This window comes from Colias eurytheme, chromosome 29, assembly GCF_061535395.1.
Source record: "Colias eurytheme isolate Ceu_HAF_F1 chromosome 29, ilColEury1 Martin Lab GWU primary, whole genome shotgun sequence".
Taxonomy (NCBI): domain Eukaryota; kingdom Metazoa; phylum Arthropoda; class Insecta; order Lepidoptera; family Pieridae; genus Colias; species Colias eurytheme.
The window spans coordinates 2,964,705-2,986,707 of NC_143008.1; the positions used below are offsets into that span (position 1 = coordinate 2,964,705).

General features: G+C 34.5%; 1 protein-coding gene across 2 annotated transcripts; it reads right to left on the reverse strand.

Moving 5' to 3' along the window:
- Positions 1-1,597: 1,597 nt before the first annotated feature.
- On the reverse strand, positions 1,598-21,777 carry LOC149896119 (aldo-keto reductase 1B-like). Of its 2 annotated transcripts, none has more exons than XM_090118303.1 (7): positions 21,648-21,777; positions 12,194-12,336; positions 9,876-10,017; positions 9,016-9,210; positions 7,971-8,170; positions 5,332-5,487; positions 1,598-1,723 (listed from the first exon to the last, which is right to left on the reverse strand). In XM_090118303.1, the coding sequence occupies exons 1-7, from the start codon at positions 21,720-21,722 to the stop codon at positions 1,678-1,680; spliced, it is 957 nt and encodes a 318-aa protein (XP_089974429.1). In that variant the 5' UTR covers positions 21,723-21,777; the 3' UTR covers positions 1,598-1,677. The 2 variants fall into 2 exon arrangements, with proteins under 2 accessions (XP_089974429.1, XP_089974430.1); XM_090118304.1 differs by lacking the exon at positions 21,648-21,777 and adding an exon at positions 17,756-17,937.
- Between the last annotated feature and the right edge of the window lie 226 nt (positions 21,778-22,003).

Genomic DNA, 22,003 nt, shown 5'->3' on the forward strand with positions numbered 1-22,003 from the left:
TGTACGAGTTTGTATTTTGTAAATTAATTTTATACTCGATTAAACTGATGTATGTTTAAAGTTTGTTTTATTTTTGTGTTTGACCCTTACCTTTACTTAGGAGATGTTACTTTTGTTAAAACACGAATAGGTAAATTAATATAGTTAAAAAGATAAATAAAAAACACGCTTAAATTCATAAGATTATTGTATTGTGCCAGTTTACAAAGTTTGGATTGAATCTGTGCGAAGGAGTCGGTTACATACAAACATACAGGTGAAGCTAATAAAAGCGTGTTAAAAAGGAATGAAAAGAGATGAAATATTCAACTGGGAACAGCTGATGTGACGTTATTATACTTGATTATTTGAAATTTAAACATTAAACAAGATTCAACAGCTAAAAAGTTGGTAGCGTACATGCAAAGCGCTTACTTAGCACGGCGTTTTACAAATGCATCCACTCTATACAAAAGCGCACGTTGAAATGTACAGCAGAATGACCGCTCGTTTATTTATAATATTTAGTCCGGGATACATCGCCCATTTTTGCAAGTGATTACTATCAAGCTAATTTTTCGTGAGTAGCTTTATTTTGATGAGATGCCCAATAATTTCATGTACGAAACTCTCGATTGTGGTAGCTTACAGAGGTAACAAGGATAAAAATTTTTGATTTGACGTTTCTCAAATATTTATTACGCAATTTGTAGGACAATATGTCTGTTGAATTATATAAGTATTAAATAAGTGAAAATAAAAAAATCAGCTGGTTAGTAATCATTTATGATGACTTCGTTATCGATACACATTGGAAAGGGGGACTCTTTGATCAAACCATAGATTTTGTAGGACAAATATTTTTTCGAATAATTTAGATAATTATCTTGAGATTGAACAAAAAAAAACATTCAGTTAGTAATTAATATTTGAGAACCATCAAATCAAAATATTTTATCCTTGTTTCCTCTGGTAGCTACCACAATCGAGAGTTTTGTACATGAAATTATTGGGCATCTCATCAAAATAAAGCTACTCACGAAAAATTAGCTTGATAGTAATCACTTGCAAAAATGGGCGATGTATCCCGGACTAATTATGTAGTGATGATACATGAAATACTTGATTACCGATGCCTAGCCGGCAATTTAATGTCTTTGTTTTTGCTGCGTAAATGAACCGCTAACCAAAATTTTAATATGAGTGACTGCATTCTTTATGAGTAATGGTTTGCCAACAAAACAGTATAATGAAAATAAGAATAGAAATAGGATCAGCCGAAGCTGATAAGATAACCTTTTAATAATTCTATCAAAATGCACCCTACCCTAGTATATTAATGTCTGTCTGGTAACTGGTAATTCGATATTTTATTATTAGAATTGATGTAATTTTATGGATAATTTGCATCTTCACAAATACAGTTTTAATTTTTTCTATATGAACACCCAAAATCGTAACTTTTTCATTAAAATAAATAGTCTATTAGAATGTTAAAAACATATAAACAATGAGACTGTTACGTCATTTTCGACTATTGACGAACAAATAAAAACTTGTATTGATCTTTGTCTTAAGATAAAAATACAGAAGAAAGGTCTAAAGTAAAACACAGTAAAACGTTTAACAATATATATTTCGTATGATATAAACATTAATATTGGTTACAAGTAAATACATCATATCTTAAGGCACTGCTTAGAATTCATCATTTTCAAATGGATGGTACTTGTGGCCGAGGGATCTGAAAATAAAAAGTAAATTTTAAAATTAATTTATGATTTTGATTTTAAATTAAAATTTTCCTTAAACTTATTAGCATGAAGTTGGGATAGTATTCAGCATTTTAGTAATATTATTGATTTTAATGTAAATTTAAGTTTGAAAAGTAATTCTGTCTGTCCGTTATGCTTTCAAACCTAAATCATTGCTGATTCTGATAATATTTGTGATATAGTTAATATGTTACAGATAAAACTCAAAAATTGAAGTAAATACATATAGGGGCATTTTATCACGAGAAATTTTGAATAGATGAATAAAAAATGAAAATTATCAACGCAATTCTTTATGAAAACAAATATAGTTTAGAAAACCTAAAAAATACGCTTAAAGCTCATGAAATTATTGTATTATCACCGATCCTTGGTAAGTGTACAAAGTTTGAATTGAATCTGTCCGTTTAAAGTCAAAATCGAGTCTAAAGGAGTCTGTAACATACACACATACAGGTGAAGATAATAAAAGCGTGTTAAAAACCCAAATAACATGATAATAATTATTTATACATATATGATAATTATTTGACTGACCGGTTGGCTTAGTAAGAAGTAACCCTGTCTTCAAACTCAAACTCAAACTCAAACATTTATTTATTCAATTAGACTTCTTCTAGAAGCACTTTTGAAACGTCATTAAGTACATGTTTTTAACATTTACCACCGATTCGGAAAGCAGTATCTACCATGGGCGTAGCTAGCCATGGGCACAGGGTGGGGCAAAAAAAAAACCGGCCAAGTGCGAGTCGGATTCGCGCACCGAGAGCTCCGAACAAACCTACTTTTTATTATGTTGTAACCAAGGTTGTAACTCTAAAATGTATGTTTTAGCAATTTTCCCTTTATCTGTGCATTGCTTTTAAGTTTTAACCAAATTTAAAGACTGTGTTCACGGGAAGTACAATGTAGGTTTTGATTCCCTTGCGAATGTCGAAATTTGCGATAATTTGCAGCATAAAATGGATCTTTTGATTGCGTTGGCTTATAGTTTTCGATAGACTTGAGTATTCGATATAAATTTCAGCTTGATACCTCCACGCGTTTCTGAGAAAAAGTGTGTTGACAGTCAGACAGACTTTGTTGTCCTTCTGTCTATCTGTCTAAAAATATTTTTTTTTTTCAAGAACGCGTGGTGGTATCATGCTGGAATAATAATGAATAAATCAAAAGATACAGCCGCTTATATTGCAAATTTCATCCCTATATTATATAGTTTATCTTTCTAATAAAATAATATGATTCCTTTTTACCATAAAATCTAGGTAGGTACTAAACATGTCTATGTAAATGGAAAAATAAAACATTTCAAATGGTAGATATAACTTAGTAAATAAAGCAAAACCTTCCACTTCCGATCCAATTTCATGTTTGTTTTAGGTTAATGGTCACTTATTGACCATGAAAACACAAAATGCTGATAGATCCAGGTGGAGCTTTGCTCGCAATCTTATAGTTTTTGACCGATATCTCGAAAACTATCCACTTAAAGGCAAAAGTTACTTAGACTTTTTTGTAGAAAGAAAAATTTCGCATCTTTTATACTCTTTAAACTTTTCTGTAAAACTAGTATTTACGGTTATGGCCTATAAATTTAATGAACCGGTTTTTCGTTAAAATATTGGATTAATGAATAAAATGCATGTAGGTATGTACATTGAACATTGTTTTTAGATAACTTTATTCTCTACAACTTTTGTTTGAATTTTTTTTGAGTGCCCATATTTTTTGAGTTGTTCTACGTATAATGTAGAAATGCCGCCGCTCGGCGGGTGACTTGGCAGGTGATGTAATGAAAACGAAGAAGAAATTTCCAATGCAAGTGGATTTTCACCGTTTCCGAAACGGCAACATTTTTGATTTTTATTTTACTTATAGAAGAAAATTTTTTAATACATTTTTTTAAATATTTTCATTCCATTTTCTTTTATTTTATTCTTGTATCCGAATATAAAATAACTACTCAATATTATTTAGTTGTACGAAATATATACGAAAAATACATACCTTGAAATTTTCTATTTTTCGCCAAACGTTATATAACTCAAAAAGCATTAGAAAAAAAGTTTCAAATAAAGTAATCTTAATAAATGGATAATGCATATATGTATGTATATAGTAATGCCTTTGCATTTCATTGACTAATCCAATATTTAAAAAAAAGTTACTTGCTAAAAACGATTAATCGGATCATTAAATAGGCCATAAATCGTAAACATGTAAAATTTTACTATCTACCAAAAATTCCCCATATTTTTTGCCTTAAAATGGATAGTTTATGAGATATCGGCCAAAAACTTTTATGTAAGATTGCGGGCGTAGCTCCACCTGGATCTGTCAGCATTTTTTGCTTTTATGGTCAGTAACTTAACCTAAAACAAAAGTGAAATTGGATGGGAAATTTAGTGCGAATTTGGCTAAATAAAAACAGCTTTGAATGGGGTAACAGTACTACACTACTTTTTCTGGCACCAAAAGTGGTTTAAATCATGTAACATAGAAGAGCAAGCTTTTTGTTTAGATCGCATTTTTTGTGTTGGCTGACAACTTTCGAGTGAGAATTTTTTAACAGATATTAAGTTTTGTAGTCAGTACCTAGATAATTAAGTTTTTTAGATTTGGTTGGGTACCTTCCAAGTCAGAGCCAGGGTGGGGCAAGTGCCCCACCCTGCCCCACCGTGGCTACGCCCATGGTATCTACGGAGAAGAATCGGCAAGAAACTCCATAGTTGCTCTTTTTAATCATGTCAGATTTACAATTTTACAAATTACATAATATGTAATATCATAATATATTATCATAATATACCAAAGAACTGTCCTGTGGTTTTTACGCGACAACCCTCCATGGGTTTTTATCTTCCATATATTCCTTAATACTGTAATAGGCTCTCTTGACAAGTACATTTTTTATATAATATTTAAATTTAGAACTACTAAACTCTTTAATATTACGAGGAATTCTGTTGTAAAAGCGAATACCTTGGCCCATAAATGAATTTTTAACTTTAGCTAGCCGGAATAATGGCATTTCAATTTTATTTCTGTTTCTTGTGTCATAACAATGTCTATCTCCTACTTTTGTGTGTAAGTAAGCGTTATTATGTACATATAAAATATTATTAAATATATACTGCGACGGTACAGTAAGGATACCAGTATTCTTAAAGAGATCTCTAAGTGAGTCTCGAGCACGCAAATTATATACAGAGCGTATGGCTCTTTTCTGTAATATAAATATAGTTTCTATATCTGCAGCCCTGCCCCATAGCAGGATTCCATAGGACATTATGCTATGAAAGTAGCTAAAGTAAACCAATCTAGCCGTTTCTTCATCGGTGATGCTTCCAAGTCAGAGGTCGTGGGTTCGATTCCCACTCGGGGTAAATATTTGTGTGATGAACATAGATGTTTGCTCTGTGTCTGGGTGTTAATTATCTATATAAGTATTTATTTAAATGATATATGTAGGTATTTATGTTTATCAGCCATCTGGTTTCCATAACACAAGCGAGAGCTTAGTATGGGATCAGATCGTGTCGTGTGTGAAAAATTGTTTTATTTATTTTATACTCACGCAGCCATAGGCACGAATCGTCCATTGCAATCGAAAGAGTTAATAAGTTGTAAGTCTTCTTCAGACAGTTTAAAGTCGAAAACGGCGAAGTTGCTAGCGATGCGACTCTTCGTTACCGACTTCGGGATCACGATCACTCCGCGGTCTATTTGGTATCTGTAATTATTAAAAATATATCTTAATATATATATAAATCTCGTGTCACAATGTTTGTCCTCAATGGACTCCTAAACCACTTAACCGATTATAATAAAATTCGCACACCATGTGCAGTTCGATCCAACTTGAGAGATAGGATAGTTTAAACATGTAGGTACCACGGGCGAAACCGGGGCGGACCGCTAGTATATTATAAAGCTGAAGAGTTTGTTTGTTGGAACGCGCTAATCTCAGGAACTACTATCCGTTAGAAAAATTCCGATTAGAAAAATTATTTCGGTGTTAAATAGCTCATTTATCGAGGAAGGCTATGGGCTATATATCATCTCGCTAAGACCAACAGGAGCGGAGCAATGCGAGTGAAACCGCGGGGCTAGTCTATACTAATATTGTAAAGAGGAAAGGTTTGTATGTATGTATGTATGGTTTTCACGCATGTACCACGGGCGAAGCCGGGACGGACCGCTAGTGTTAAAATAAATAAACTTATCATACTACTAGCTTACCGCCCGCGGCTTCGCCCGCTTTGTCTAAAACCTAATAAATTATAAAAACCAAAAGACCTTCCTCTTGAATCACTTTATCTATTTAAATAAAACCGGCCAAGTGCGAGTCGGGCTCGCGCACAAAGGGTTCCGTAGCAGCAAATATAATAAATTACAGTTAAATCAACCTATCTCAAAAACTATAAGAGATACTTTGATCAAACCAAAAATCGTTGAAAGAGTTAATTAGCATGCATCACCTCTATTTTTTTTAGAATTTTATACCCCGTAGTTATAAAAATAGAGGGGGGGGGACATACTTTTTACGACTTTGAGAGCTGATATCTCAAAAACCGTTCACTTTAAGAAAAATGTTTTTTAGAAAACTTTATATCATTTTAAAAGACCTTTCCATTGATACCCCACACGGGTATGTACATCGAAAAAAAAAATTTCATCCCTCAGTTACATGTATGGGGGGCCCCACCCCCAATTCTTTTTTTTACTATTTAGTGTCATATTTTTGTAGCGGTTCATACAACACATATTCCCATCAAATTTCATCACTGTAGTACTTATAGTTTCCGAGTAAATCGGCTGTGACAGACGGACAGACGGACAGACGGACAGACGGACATGACGAAACTATAAGGGTTCCGTTTTTGCCATTTTGGCTACGGAACCCTAAAAACCGCATCAAAATCCGTTGCGTAGTTTTAAAGATTTAAGCATACATAGGGACAGAGAAAGCGACTTTGTTTTATACTATGTAGTGATGTATAATAATACAATTTAACAAGAGGCTTACAAGTATGTATGTTAGGTCACTATTTAACCTGCTTAATTAAACGGCTTAACAAAATAAGGTGAAACTTATATTGATTATAGCTTAAAATCGCATTTTCTTTATTAGGCCGCCTACTAACCTACTTAACACAATGTAATAGTATTAAATCACTACATAGTATAAAACAAAGTCGCTTTCTATGTCCTTTTGTATGCTTAAATCTTAAAAACTACGCAACGGATTTTGATGCGGTTTTTTTTAATAGATAAAGTCCGGTCGCGGAGCAGGAAGAATTTCGTACATTAACCTGTTATTGCCTGTCACTGTCACTCCCTTATAAAAATAATGTGTCTTGCTCGCACAGGTGCAATGACCGCCGTCCTTAGGGATTGTAAACCTTTAACCTGATAGCGTAAGGTTTGTGTTTGCTTGATTGGTGTCAGGTGTTCAATTATGATTTTGTGAATTCAAAATTTATAAGAATAAGCCTCAAACTCTTTATGTCCAAACAAAATCCGCCTAAGTCGAAATCGCGTGTTAGACTAACGTATTTCTGTAATATAATTGTACATAGTAAATTATTTTTTGAAAAATAAGGTCATTAAAGAAGTTTCATTTCTTATGTGTGTACACGCACACTTTTTTTATATAATATATCGTGGTTATTGAAAAAGTTAAAATATAACTAACGAATAAGTATTGTAAATGAATAAAGGACATTTATTTAATAAATTAGTAAAAAACATTTTCTCCTCCAAATATTTCATGTAAACTGCACTTCATTCAAAAATGTTTGTGACCACTGTCAGTAGGTAAAGAGGTCATTGTACGAAATTCTTTCTGCCCCGCGACCGGACTTTAGAGTGATTCAAGAGGAAGGTTTTAGTATATAATTTATTAGGTTTTAGACAAAGCGGACAAAGTCGCGGGCGGTAAGCTAGTATATAATAAAACAAGCTGTGCCCCGCGGTTTTACTCAGCATATGGTGGCCTTTTCACGATAAAACGTTATTTTTCAAGCGAAACTTCTTTAGGTGCGTTGAGAGTAAAATTTCAAGGTCGCATCATGGCAATACCGTCACGTCATGGAGTACGCCGATTTTGGTATCTGAGAATTTTGCCAAAGAAGTTTCACTTCTGACACGTGTGCTCGGCATTTTTTATGCATTTCTTTTCACTGCGACGAAATAATTCTAAACTTAACTTACCTAATCAACACTTGAGCGACTGTTTTGCCTAATCTTGTGGCAATTGCCTTTAATTTGGGGTCTTCCATGAGTTGGGGCTCCTCGGGCTTCGCCCAGGGCCTGTCTGGAGACCCCAGGGGGGAATAAGCCGTGATTTTGATGCCTCGGGCTTCGCAGAATTGGATTAGGCGCTGCTGGTTCAGGTATGGGTGACATTCCACCTGTAATAATGTTCAATTTTCGTTAGAAATGATAATTAGTTTAATTAAAATGGTGGGTTTATAGTGGGTAGTTGGAAAATTCGAAATGAATGAAAAAAAAATGTTGTGTGGTTTTATGAAACCACGGTAAAAGTGAAACTGTTCGAACGGTTCCGAACACTGCTTTGTGTAGCGCATGTCGCGTGACGGTCCGCGATACACGCGACATGCGCTACACAGACCAAACAGTTTGAGACGATGTAATAAAAGTTTCACTTTAAAAATGTTTTTTTCTTTGACGATTGTATAAGGCAGCATTTAAGACATCAATATAATAAAATAGGTGAAAGTGAAGTCCCATGTCCCCAAGTGGGGTAAGAGGTAGATGTATTATACATCTGTTTCACTGATTTTCTTTAGGGACAAGTAGGTCATCAGCCTTCTGTGTCCTGCCAGACCGAGACATTTTTTTTCTTCATCTCCACCGGGAATCGAACCCAGGACCCCTCAGTGCTACGCTCACGCGTTAACCACTGTACCAAGGAGGCGATCAATAAAATAGGTTACTATCACTTAAAGTTCTAGTAAAAGTTCAGTTTCAAAAAATAAAATACACTTGAAAAGATAAGAATTAAAGATGAAATTTATTTTTATAAATCTCTTATTTAACCACCTAAAACAGCACCTACCCACCCAAAAGACTCCCTTTTTCTACGTTTACACCATAACACATTTAATTATTAAACATTTTTCACAAAAAAATCCCCATTTTTTATATTCTACCCAAAAATTTAAAATATACCCTATTTACTAAATGAAATCCCTTTTTTTATTTAACACTAAAACTATCCCTTTTTTCTACTAACCTGATTAACAACCGGCTTAATCTTCGCACTTTTCAACAACCTCTCAATTTGCTTCGAGTTAAAGTTCGACACCCCGATACTCTTCACGAGACCCTCACCAACAAGGGGCTCCAACGCTTGCCAAGTGTCCACATAGTCGACGTCCGAGAACTGGATCTTACCGGACGCATCTGCGGGGAAAAGCTCCCCGTCCTCCTGGAATGTGGGGAGAAGGGCGTGAAAATGGGGAAAAAGTCGTGATGTGCGGGGAAAAATTCGTGGTATGTGGGGAAATAATCGTGGAATGTGGGGAAAAAATCGTGGAAAATGGGGAAAAATATCAAATGGTAATGTGAGCATTTTGTCTATGAAAACAATCATAAACGTTAGCTCACGTGCGGGTGGCAAAGTTGGGCAGGTTGCTTGTTAGGGGTGTACACATGGAATTTTAAGAATTCCTCTATTTGAAAAAAAAATGTGTCTGGAATTTTATAAGTATTTTTTACGTACTCAGCGTATGCAAAAGTACAAGTCCCTTTACGCTTAGTATACCGAAAGTGGGACACCCCGTATATCATGGTTAATGTAAAATTAATTTCATTTTAAATTCTAAACAGTATTTTTTGAGATAGAGCATTTTTTTCGTCACAAGGTTATTCGAAGTCTGTATATTATATAGAATATAGATTATAATCTACATAAAGTACACAAGAACATAAAATTGTTTCCTTTGACACTTTTGCGACTTATTTGGATAATAATTGGACTATTTTGCTTGATAGCTCACTAAAAAAATCGACTATGGCCACACTTCATCACAGATGACGCAAAAGGGGAATAAAACCCTTTAAAAAACCGTTTTTTCACTTATTTGTACATACCTTATAACCCTGAGGCCAGTGGATCAAATACAAGTCAATGTATTTGATATTGAGATTCTCGAGCGTCTTCAGTAAGGCTCCCTTCACCAGGTCAGGTCGGTGGAACGTGTTCCACAGCTTAGAGGTGATAAACAGGTCCTCCCTGGGGTGATGGAAACTTGATATTTAGTCAAATAGTTTCGCTACTTATAATATACTAGCTGCGCCTTGCGGTTTTACCCGCATTGCTTCGCTCCTATTGGTTTTAGCGTGACTATATTGACGTTTAACAATAGTGATTAGTGACGCGAAGAATTTGTGTAGTGTTGGTGTAGTGTAATTTAACGAAGTGTCTAGTCGTCCGCTAAACGGATGAATAAAATAAATTAGTCGTCCGATTACCGGATGAATAAAATAATTTAATCGTCCGATTACCGGATGAATAAAATAATTTAATCGTCCGATTATTCGGATTAATAGATAACCTTTTAACACTAAAGCTAGTTGGGTTGGACTAAAGCAAAGGGGGCGCAGGACTTAGAAAATTTTTGATGGAGTTGGTGTCATTATAACACCTATTTATTATTATTTTATCGTAAAGATTACGCTAATATAAGCATGTTTTATAGGAACAACTTTTCTCTAAAATCAAAAATGGCCGAGATAGTCGCCCTTAATTCGTTAGGTTAGGTTTAGGTTAGGTTAGCCTTTAGGTTAGGTTAGGTTAGGTTTCTTAAAAAAAAACTACACAGAAATAGGAGCCCCGCGAAGCGGGGCTCCGTCGACGCGCAAAAAAAAATCAAGTTTAGGTTAGGTTAGCCGTTAGGTTAGGTTAGGTTTCTTAAAAAAAAAAACTAAACAGAAATAGGAGCCCCGCTTCGCGGGGCTCCGTCAACGCCCAAAAAAAAATCAAGTTTAGGTTAGGTTAGGTTAGGTTTCTTAAAAAAAAAACTACACAGAAATAGGAGCCCCGCGAAGCGGGGCTCCTTCGACGCGCAAAAAAAAAATCAAGTTTAGGTTAGCTTAGGTTAGGTTAGGTTTCTTAAAAAAAAAACTACACAGAAATAGGAGCCCCGCGAAGCGGGGCTCCGTCGACGCGCAAAAAAAATCAAGTTTAGGTTAGGTTTGCCGTTAGGTTAGGTTAGGTTAGGTTTCTTAAAAAAAAACTAAACAGAAATAGGAGCCCCGCGAAGCGGGGCTCCGTCGACGCGCAAAAAAAAATCAAGTTTAGGTTAGGTTAGGTTAGGTTAGGTTTCTTAAAAAAAAAACTACACAGAAATAGGAGCCCCGCGAAGCGGGGCTCCGTCGACGCGGAAAAAAAAATCAAGTTTAGGTTAGGTTAGGTTTCTTAAAAAAAAAACTACACAGAAATAGGAGCCCCGCGAAGCGGGGCTCCGTCGACGCGCAAAAAAAAATCAAGTTTAGGTTAGGTTAGGTTAGGTTTCTTAAAAAAAAAACTACACAGAAATAGGAGCCCCGCGAAGCGGGGCTCCGTCGACGCGCAAAAAAAATCAAGTTTAGGTTAGGTTAGGTTAGGTTAGGTTTCTTAAAAAAAAACTACACAGAAATAGGAGCCCCGCGAAGCGGGGCTCCGTCGACGCGCAAAAAAAAATCAAGTTTAGGTTAGGTTAGGTTAGGTTAGGTTTCTTAAAAAAAAAACTACACAGAAATAGGAGCCCCGCGAAGCGGGGCTCCGTCGACGCGCAAAAAAAAAATCAAGTTTAGGTTAGGTTAGCCGTTAGGTTAGGTTAGGTTAGGTTTCTTAAAAAAAAACTACACAGAAATAGGAGCCCCGCTTCGCGGGGCTCCGTCGACGCGCAAAAAAAAAATCAACGAGTGCCCTCCTCCCCCCTCCTCCCTCCACAAAAAACTTATAATACGTGTGGCAGTTCTCTAAAGAAACCCCGATAACCTAACTATACAAGATAAATAGATGTTATCGGACGATTAAATTATTTTATTCATCCGGTAATCGGACGACTAATTTATTTTATTCATCCGTTTAGCGGACGACTAGCTTTGTCCGTAATTTAACTTATTTCCATTTAAATATTTGCACACCCAGCGGCCAGAAAGTGGGTAGAATGTATTAGCGCCTTAACATTGTAATAACACCTTTTTTGTAACTAAATTCTTGTAACTAAATGAATTTGAATTTGAATATATTATATAGCCTTCCTCGATAAATGGGCTGTCTAACACCGAAAGAAATTTTCAAATCGGACCAGTAGTTGAGATTAGCGCGTTCAAACAAACGAACTCTTCTTCAATGTAGATAGGAATAGTGAGCAAGAATTAAAGAGTAGAGTAAGACAAGGAAAAAAGAAAGAGTAACTCACCTTTTAACAACACCCTCATTGATTTTGGCAGTGATAGCTTCACCGACCTCCTTCTCATTCCCGTAAACGAACGCGCAGTCAATGTGACGGTATCCAATGTCGATGGCATCTTTCACAGCTTGAGTCACTTCACCGGGCTTCGACTGAAATACCATGTTACCTTTAATTTCATATTTACTTTTAGAGCATTCAAATGCTTTATAGATGATTTTTTTTATGAATAAGACATCGTCGCGACAGCTAACTAGTCTATGTTCAGTCTATGTTGTTCTGCCTTACTCCTTATCACTTAGGCCTTAGGGCCTAGTGGTATGAAAAATAGATGTTGGAAAATTCTCTAATAGGCACATAAAATTTCATGAAAATCGTTCCAACCGTTCCGGATGGTAACTACCATCGTAACACGAGAATTTTATATACAACTAGTTATCCGCCCCGGCTTCGCCCGTGGTACATATTTCGCAATAAAAAGTAGCCTATGTCCTTTCTTGGGTATCAAAATATCTCCATACCAAATTTAATGTAAATTGGTTCAGTAGTTTAGGCGTGATTGAGTAACAGACAGACAGACAGAATGCGTACTTTCGCATTTATAATATTATAGTATGGATAGAGAAGAGAAGAGAAGAGTAAAATTCGATCACGAAACGGAAGTCGAACCCGCACCATAGGCATAGCCGCCTATGCAGGTAGGCATCTTCCGCGGAAGACGCGAGTTCAAATCCCGCAACGTCATCAATTTTTTTCATTCTTTAAAAATATCTCATGTATGTTAAAAGTATTTGTATACTCTGTAGACGGTAGACACGCCATCATCATTTCAACAAATTTACGTATAGGTACATGAAAACAGAATCATCAAAATCGGTGCATCCAGCCGAATGATTTGAAGAATTTGAATAAGAAGAGGTAAGAAGCCAAAAAATACAGTCGAAACCAGGACGTCCTCGTTTTTTGAAGTCGGTTGAAAACCTACCCAATATACATGCATATGGTCGAAAAACATAACTATTAACTATACAGGGTGTCCCACTATTGGTATACTAAGCGCGAAGGGGCTTGTAGTTTTACATACACTAATCACGTAAATAATACTTAAACAACAAAATTACATCAAAAAATTATTGCTATATTTTTCCTGAAAATCCATGTTCTCTTCTCTAGCTTCGCGCAGTCGGCAAATACCGCTTCGCTAATATGAGCATATTGTCTATGAAAACATTATCTTAAACGATAGCTCACGTGCTGTAAGCAAAGCTGGGCGGGTTGCTTGTTATGGGTGTACACATAGAGTTTTATGAATTCATATATTTGAAAAAAAAATAGTGTCTGGAATTTTATAAGTATTTTTTACGCACTCAGCGTATGCAAGCTGTAACCTCCTTTGAGCTTAGTATACCAATAGTGGGACACTCTGTATATGACGCAATCGGGTAACAAGAGCGGCGCCTACGGCCCACATTAGATCTCTCTTCACATCATATAGAATTACTAGACTTTCTTTAATGTGTATCAGATTTCGTCTCCATGAGATAATTTTCTGACCTTTACTGAGAAAATCGTATAAAATGATGATATGATAGTTCTTCTGTTAATATGTTATGCATATTCATTTCCCTATAATCTTCTTTATATAATATAAAAATGAATCGCAAAATGTGTTGGTAAGCGCATAACTCGAGAACGGCTGAACCGATTTCGATAATTCTTTTTTTATTATATTCCTTGAAGTACGAGGATGGTTCTTATGTAGAGAAAACGTAAACATGTACAACGGGTGAAGCCGGGGCGGACCGCTAGTTATCTATAATTATATCTTAAAAAGGATTTATTATATGTATATGTTTGTTACGAAAAAATCAAAACTACTCGACCCTTGAAAAAAAAACGATAAGGAAGGTTCTAATCCAAGTAAAATTAGTTTTTCAGAGTCTATCCGCGTAAGCTGAGAGAACTAATCTATAAAATTATCATGAAATTTGTTTTTTGGTTGAACGCGCTAACCTCAGGAACTACTCATTTGTATTGTAACAATCCCTGTATGTTAAAGCTCGAGGAAGGCTATCCATCCAATAAGAGCAGAACTAATCCTAATAATGTTTCTTTTACATATAAATTTTGCTAATTATCAATACTTATGTTGCTATAACAATAATCTAAACTAATATTATAAAGCTGAAGAGTTTGTTTGTTTGTTTGAACGCGCTAATCTCAGGAACTACTGGTCTGATTTGAAAAATTATTTCGGTGTTATATCTAACCATTTATAGTGGAAGCCTATAGGCTATATATCATCACGCTAAGACCAACAGGAGCTGAGCCACGCGGGTGAAACCGCGGGACACAGCTAGTTGATATTCTTCAATTTACAACATAACAAATATAGTTTGCTCTAATTGCCTTAAATTATAAATCCAGTTACGCAAATCAATCAAGTAACTTATACTGAGGAAATGCGAATTTTTCGCTCTGTTTAACAATTAAACGGCTGAACAATTTGTATCGACTGTAAATGTGTCATGGCCTAATCGTTTGGTATTGTAATTCTTTAGTATTAGACCATTTAAGCATAGTTAGAGGTGTTATCACAATAAACACAATAACAGTAGCGAAATTCGCTACAAAAAGAACACACACACACACACACACACAAACAAACGCATTGACGAGACCTCTGGTAAGCTTAGGAGTCTCGTTGATACAAGTTGATGCGCATCCTAGCGGTTTCGAACGTTTTGAAGTGAAAACTTCTTTAGCGGAGTTGGGTATAAACTCTTAAACTCGCGTCAGGACACGTGACCTGATCGAAAAAGCGTAAGACGGATGGTCAACGCTCATGCTCAACGTTAATAATCAAGTTTTCACTTCTGCCGGCACTCCCGGAGTGCAACCCGTCTTTTTTTTATGGGAGTTACACTACTGTTTGTGTCTGTTTACTGTGGTACTATGGAGAAAGGTAGCCCTACAGTTAAACAGAGAGGAGATGCAAAGGCCAAAAGACACAGCATATTGATGAAAAATATTGCAAAAATGGGAAAAACAATGCTTTTAACTAGGGATGTAACGATACCGATACCGATACCGATATATCGGCCGATATATCGGCAAGCCGATATATCGGTATCGCCGATAATAAATCAACCGATACCGATATTTTTTTATTAAATTCTTTCTTTTCTTTTATGTTTTTGCATTGTATTCATTCATATTGTTTTATTTCTGTTTCTGTAATAGTGTTAAGGAAGAGCGGAACCTCCTGACACAAGCATTTTATTTGCTTACTAGGAGTGTTTCAATCACAAATTTGTTTATGTAAAGGAAAGAAATAAATAATTTTGAATTTTTTTAATTTTTAACGTGATAACGTTTTTAAAATCGTTTTAGTCGGGTGACATGTTCATAAACTTGTGTCACACCAAAACCTCACGAGCGCGATCGCAGGTATAACGAGAGAGAGACAGACCGATCTCCCGTTTCATCTCGAGCGCTGCCACTGCGTGGCATTATGTTATCACGTAAACATCTCGATCGTAAACCTACTTTACAAACAACCAATTTTTTTGATATCAAATAATTCAAAAATCCGCGCCCAATGAACGATGCGGGAGGCCGCCCGCGCGTGCGCACTTTGTTTTCTGAAAAAACTCTACCAATATTATAGTAAACTTTTATTAGGTACTGATTGTATGTGTATTACTTAAAGTTTAACTGACTTCGTAAAATAATAATACTAAAATAAATGGTTTTGTTGTTTTTTGATTTGGCATTTTTATTTAAAAGAATACGATTAACAGTTGTCTCTGTTAAATGTTGGTAACTTTTTATGCATAATTCACTATTTATTTTTCTACCAAGCCATCGATATCGGTATCGGTATCGGTATCGCCGATACATTACTACAAATATCGGTATCGGTATCGTATCGGCAAAATCATGTATCCATCCCTACTTTTAACCCATTGAGCCCCGAACGGCCCGATTGGTCCACGACACAATAGATTTACTATTGTGTCTGTGATTCCGGGGCCTGAGTTATAAAGAACCGAAGATTATAATCAAATGATAAAAAATTTGGCGAAATTACATTTTCCTGCCTACATCTATTTAAAACGGTTATCTGTTCATCGGTTCTGTGTGAATTTTCTTATCAAAATAATCATTATCTATATTTAAAGATATTGCATGGAGAAAATACACTATTTATACAGATATGTTATCTGTGTTTCAATAATCCTAGACACGTTAAGCTTGTTACCTCTTATATTGATTTAGGATTATGGAGGATTTTATTATCAATATAGATATATTACATTGTTCGTTTTATGTATGTTTTTTATTTTATAGTATAAATTGATACTAAGTAGATAGTAAGTAGGTTAAGTACGCATTGGACTCACAACAATAAAGGTTCCATAGAAATAAGTTTAAGAGCAACTACAAAAAAATTGGGTCGCAATTTTTGGCAGTGCCAACCTATACTTCGATTTTTTAATATTTTTTATTGGTTGAATAATTTGAGCCTTGATGACAAAAAACATGTTATTCAACAAAGTAACATGTTACATGGTTGTTGATAAAAAAATCTAAAATTTTATATAGGCTTTAAAAAATCTTAAAAAATCGAAGTATAGTTACGGTTGGCACCGCCAAAAATTGCGACCCAATTTTTTTGTAGTTGCTCTTAAACTTATTTCTATGGAACCTTTATTGTTGTGAGTCCAATGCGTACTTAACCTACTTACTATCTACTTAGTATCAATTAAAAACAATCACTCAACAAGTTAAAATTAATATAGCTTTTCATTGCAAATTTTATTAATTAATAGGCCATTGTATAAATTGTTATTTAACAAAATGTGTGTCGTAAGTATTGTTACTAGGTCTTGTTGTAAATTTTATAGTATCTCAACCTCTGGATATATTTTGTTTAGCTTATCTGTCAATTAAAATTATCAAAATGTTTATCTATATCTATACTTCTATACTAATATTATAAAGAGGAAAGGTTTGTATGTATGTATGGTTTTCACACATAAACTACTGAACCAATTACAATGAAATTTAGCACACATATAGACGGTAACTTGGATTAACACATAGGATAGGTTTTATCCCGGAAATCCCACGGGAATGGGAACTATGCGGGTTTTACTTTCAGATCCGCAGGTGGAAATCTAGTTTTCAAATAAATAGACTATCAGTGATTTTATCAACCAGTTTTTTTGGCTCCATAGTTATAATATTAAATTAAAATAGTTCGTATATTTATTTATGTATAACAACAAATGTGTGAGTTGGAAATTTTTTGAAAGAATCTGATTTAAGACTGAAAAATTGAAACTGTAGTTCCTAATTCCTATATTATGAAATGTGAAGTCAATTTGGCTAGGCAATATTGTATTACATATAATTTATATATGAGAACCTTATACAAGGCAATTATATTCCAATTATTACCTGGTAAAAAATTTTTAAGGGCGCAATAATCATTTAATAGACATAAATTATAATTTAAAGCCTTATAGGGTAATCAATAAGTGCAGGAAATTATAAATTACTTACTTGCCATGTTCCAAGCCCAAGAATGGGACAATCATAACCATTTTCCAATTTAACTAAGGGCACTTTATCTGCCATTATTATAACCGCTTAATGTAATGAATAAATAATTCAATTAAGCCGGCGCGTAACACTACCAGCCGTTCGAATAATAACTAATAAAAGATATTGAAAACACCGGCCGCCGTTCACTTTCATGCAAATATTTTTTTTTAATTTTGACAAGCCAATGTCTTGAAACGTTTGACAGTTATCTGACAGCCTGTGTTTAGTGTTACCACTGTGTTACTTGCAATTGGTAACATTTCTAAATTTATTAAAATATAATTTAAAAACAAAATGTAATACTTGTAGAATCAATACGTGTAAAATATTTGTGATAACTGGTGTTAAATGTTTCTATTTGATATAATATAATATAGTTCAACTTTTAAACGTTCATAATTTTTAACTATTAATCTGTATTCGACACTTGTTCAACAAGATTTTTTTGGAAACTGCAATTCCCTTGACTAAAATCTCGGACTAAAAACCTAACTGATAAAGCTATAGTTTGCTTGAACTTTGAACGCGGTTAAAATCTCAGGACTTTTGAATACGTAGGTGATCCCCGAGTGCTGTAGTCGATGCATATCTGCAATAGCACTCTAGCCAGCTTAACAGCTAGATTAATATTATTACAACCATTACAACAATTATAATCAAGGGTTATTAAATGATAATGCATTATTTAATCATCCCAAGGAGGCATTCAACAACTGATTCAAGCAAAGTCACAGATAAATGATAACATAACACTATATTACAATTATTATACATATTACAAGTTAAGAACCTATAGATGAGCGATAAGACTTCGCTAGAGTAACTCTAATAACTAAAATTGCTGAAAATACATATACACACCGGCACAATTAGCGGAACAGAAAAAAAAGTGAGACTATGAGATAATAACGCATATATTTGACGAAAATGTAATTAGATACAAAATAACAAGTTGTTTAACATCTTTTAACAACGACTTTGAAAAGTCTTCCTTATTTTTTATTGAAAAATAAAGAAATTTGGAATAAGTGAAATTTTTAGATGATTATGAACCATCACAAAAAAATAAAAAAAGTAAGCATTAAATGATTTGGCAATAAAATTAAAGCAAAATTAATAACGAGTGTTTCCCCCTCTTGCTCTGATTACGGTTTCCATTCGCCTGGGCTTGCTACAGATTATGTTATCGATGATTTCTTGAGGCAACCGCTCCCACTTCTCAAGTAATGCGTTTCCAAGTTCATTCAGATTGGTGGGGGGTGGCATTCTGGATTTAACCCTTCTTTTTAGCAAGTCCCAGACATGCTTTATCGGATTCATATCGGGGGAATTTGCTGGCCACTGCATCACCGGTATACCTACGTGGTTCAGATATGTCTGTAACGATTGTGCACTATGAGCACGAGCATTATCTTCCATTAGAATAAAGTCGTCATCAATAAATGGGGCAAATGGTACAAAATGTTCTTCTTAAATGTCTCTGATGTATCTATCTGCTGTCATGGTCCCTCCTGTGACTATCGCTAACTCCGTGCGAGCTCTCAAACATATCCCTCCCCAAACCATAATCGAGCCGCCACCATAAGCCACTGTGTGTTCAAAATTAGACTATATTTGGCGTTCTCCTCTGTGTCTCCATATTCGCTGTCTCCTATTGATCTGTTTTAAAAGAACTCTGCACTCATCAGTAAAGAGAACCTGCTGCCATTCGTTCAAATCCCAGACGATGTTCTCGCGTATCGGTTTCTGTTCCGCTAATTGTGCCGGTGTGTGTATATATGCGATGTGCGGAAGTTTTTTCGTTGAGTATGTACCTACGTAAATCGAAAAAGAAATAAATACATACTTATATGAATTCGATAAGAAAGTTCAAATCACATACGTACGTGTTTGGTTAATTGATTGTCCATAAAAAAGTACAACATAGAAACAAAAGACAAATTAATAACAATTATGATAATACCTAATTGTTATTTTTTTATTTGCGTTACTTCACGCTCGCATGTACGATGAACCGATAAAAGTAATAAATTTGCCATAGATAAGTTATCACAAGTCATGGGGTTATGGCAGATCTTATCTAGAGAAGTTGTAAAATTTGAACTGAATTTTTCCTATAGTAATTTAAAGTTATTAATTAAAATAACATAAAATATTGAACTTAAGAAAAAAATCTACAACCTGTGTACCTACTGGCACCTCCGTCGTTTTTAAGAACGGTTAAAAAGTATAATTTGAAAATAACGAACGTCGCCTTTATAAAATACTAGTGGTCCGCCCCGGCTTCACCCATGGTACATATTTCGCAATAAAAGGTAGCCTATGTCCTTTCTCGGGTATCAAAATATCTCCATACCAAATTTCATGCAAATTGGTTCAGTAGTTTAGGCGTGATTGAGTAACAGACAGACAGACAGAGTTACTTTCGCATTTATAATATTAGTATGGATACCTATTTCTTCGTAATCTGGGCACTGGACACACGTGGGACACACGATATGGCGTGAAAATATAACAGGCACAGTAATTTCATTCGTACCTAAGTATTAATTATTGTAATGCTAGTAGTGATTACTATAATTGTAATCTCAACAAATGACCTTCAACACGTCTTATGTATTAATTAATATTTATAATAATTAATCTGCATCATAGCGCTGGGACAACAAACTAACTTTGTTATGCATAAAAACCTTGATTTAAACAATTGCCTCTATAGTTTATCCAAGATTTAATTACAGCTTATACAATCTGTAAATATATTTCTCAATCAATTTATAATGCGGGTAATTTATTTATAGGTTACCGCCCGCGGCTTCGCCCGCTTTGTCTAAAACCTAATAAATTATATACTAAAACCTCTTGAATCACTCTATCTATTAAAAAAAACCGCATCAAAATCCGTTGCGTAGTTTTAAAGATTTAAGCATACAACGGGACATAGGGACAGAGAAAGCGACTTTGTTTTATACTATGTAGTGATGTTTAAACAGATTTCAAACGATTACAATAACTAAGTATTAACTATTTACGAAATTGGCACATTACACAGGCTGATTTTCGTTTATACGGGTGAATTGAGTGTATATTTTCTAAGGTTTATTTCTATTGCCGTGCGTAATTAGTGCCACTTTGGTGTCTCGAAGTAAATAATGCATGCAAGCCTTTAGCGATGAGCTCTGAGCCAGTCCTTTAGATTACAAAACCTTTAGATATAAATTATGTACTTACCTGTGGTAAGTATGTAAGTACAGGGTCCACCAATAAATAAAGTCTTATATAGGCGCCTAATTCTTAAATCGAATGCCCTAACGCTAATTTTCAAGTAGTAATAATTAATAATAACTACCTACTTTTCATATGTAGTATGTAGTGACCTTCGTTGCTTATGAGTCATGACCTAGGTCCGCCGGCATATTAGTTGAATAAATTTGGAACGATATATACTTAATAATTTAGACAAATAATATTCCACAAAATGAAATTAAAAGTACCTATGCTACAATAATTGAAATGGATTTTTACAGTTATTGGGGGCCTTTTTAATAGTTTTCAAGGCAACCAATCGATGACAAAAAAACGGAAATAAACTGTGGTAGTATATTTTTTGTTCGAGAGGAAATAATTAGATACCTACATATTATGTTTCATGGTTAACATAATATTATATTATTTCGATAAATTGTACATTTGACTACAGAAATAACTTTAAAAATGAAAAAGCCTTGAAATAACTTTAAACCTCATCTGTCAAAACATCTATTCATGTTGTTACTCTAACAAATACTACGGATACTCACCTATTTCTGGACATTACTTTTTTAAGACAACAAAATAAAAAAAAACTTACCTTCCATGTTCCCAATCCCATGATAGGGATTGTTTTTCCATTATTAAAAGTAATAACAGGAATTTTTGGCGCCATTTTCACACGTCAGTCTGCGGCGCGTTTGACAGGAGAAATAACTTTAACTTCAGTCTTCAATCGTGTTTTTTATCAATTGAAATTATCTTTATTATTTATTCGGGTTATCTCAGTTTTATTTGATGGGCTGTTTTATTATGTAAGATATTTTTATTTACTTATCGATTTCACGGCTGGGATGTTATAACTAGGGATGGGGAAATAATATTTTTTTTAATTTAACGATTTTGTTTTTAATCAATTTGTAAAAAAAATGTTTTATTACTATTATAAGCCTGCCG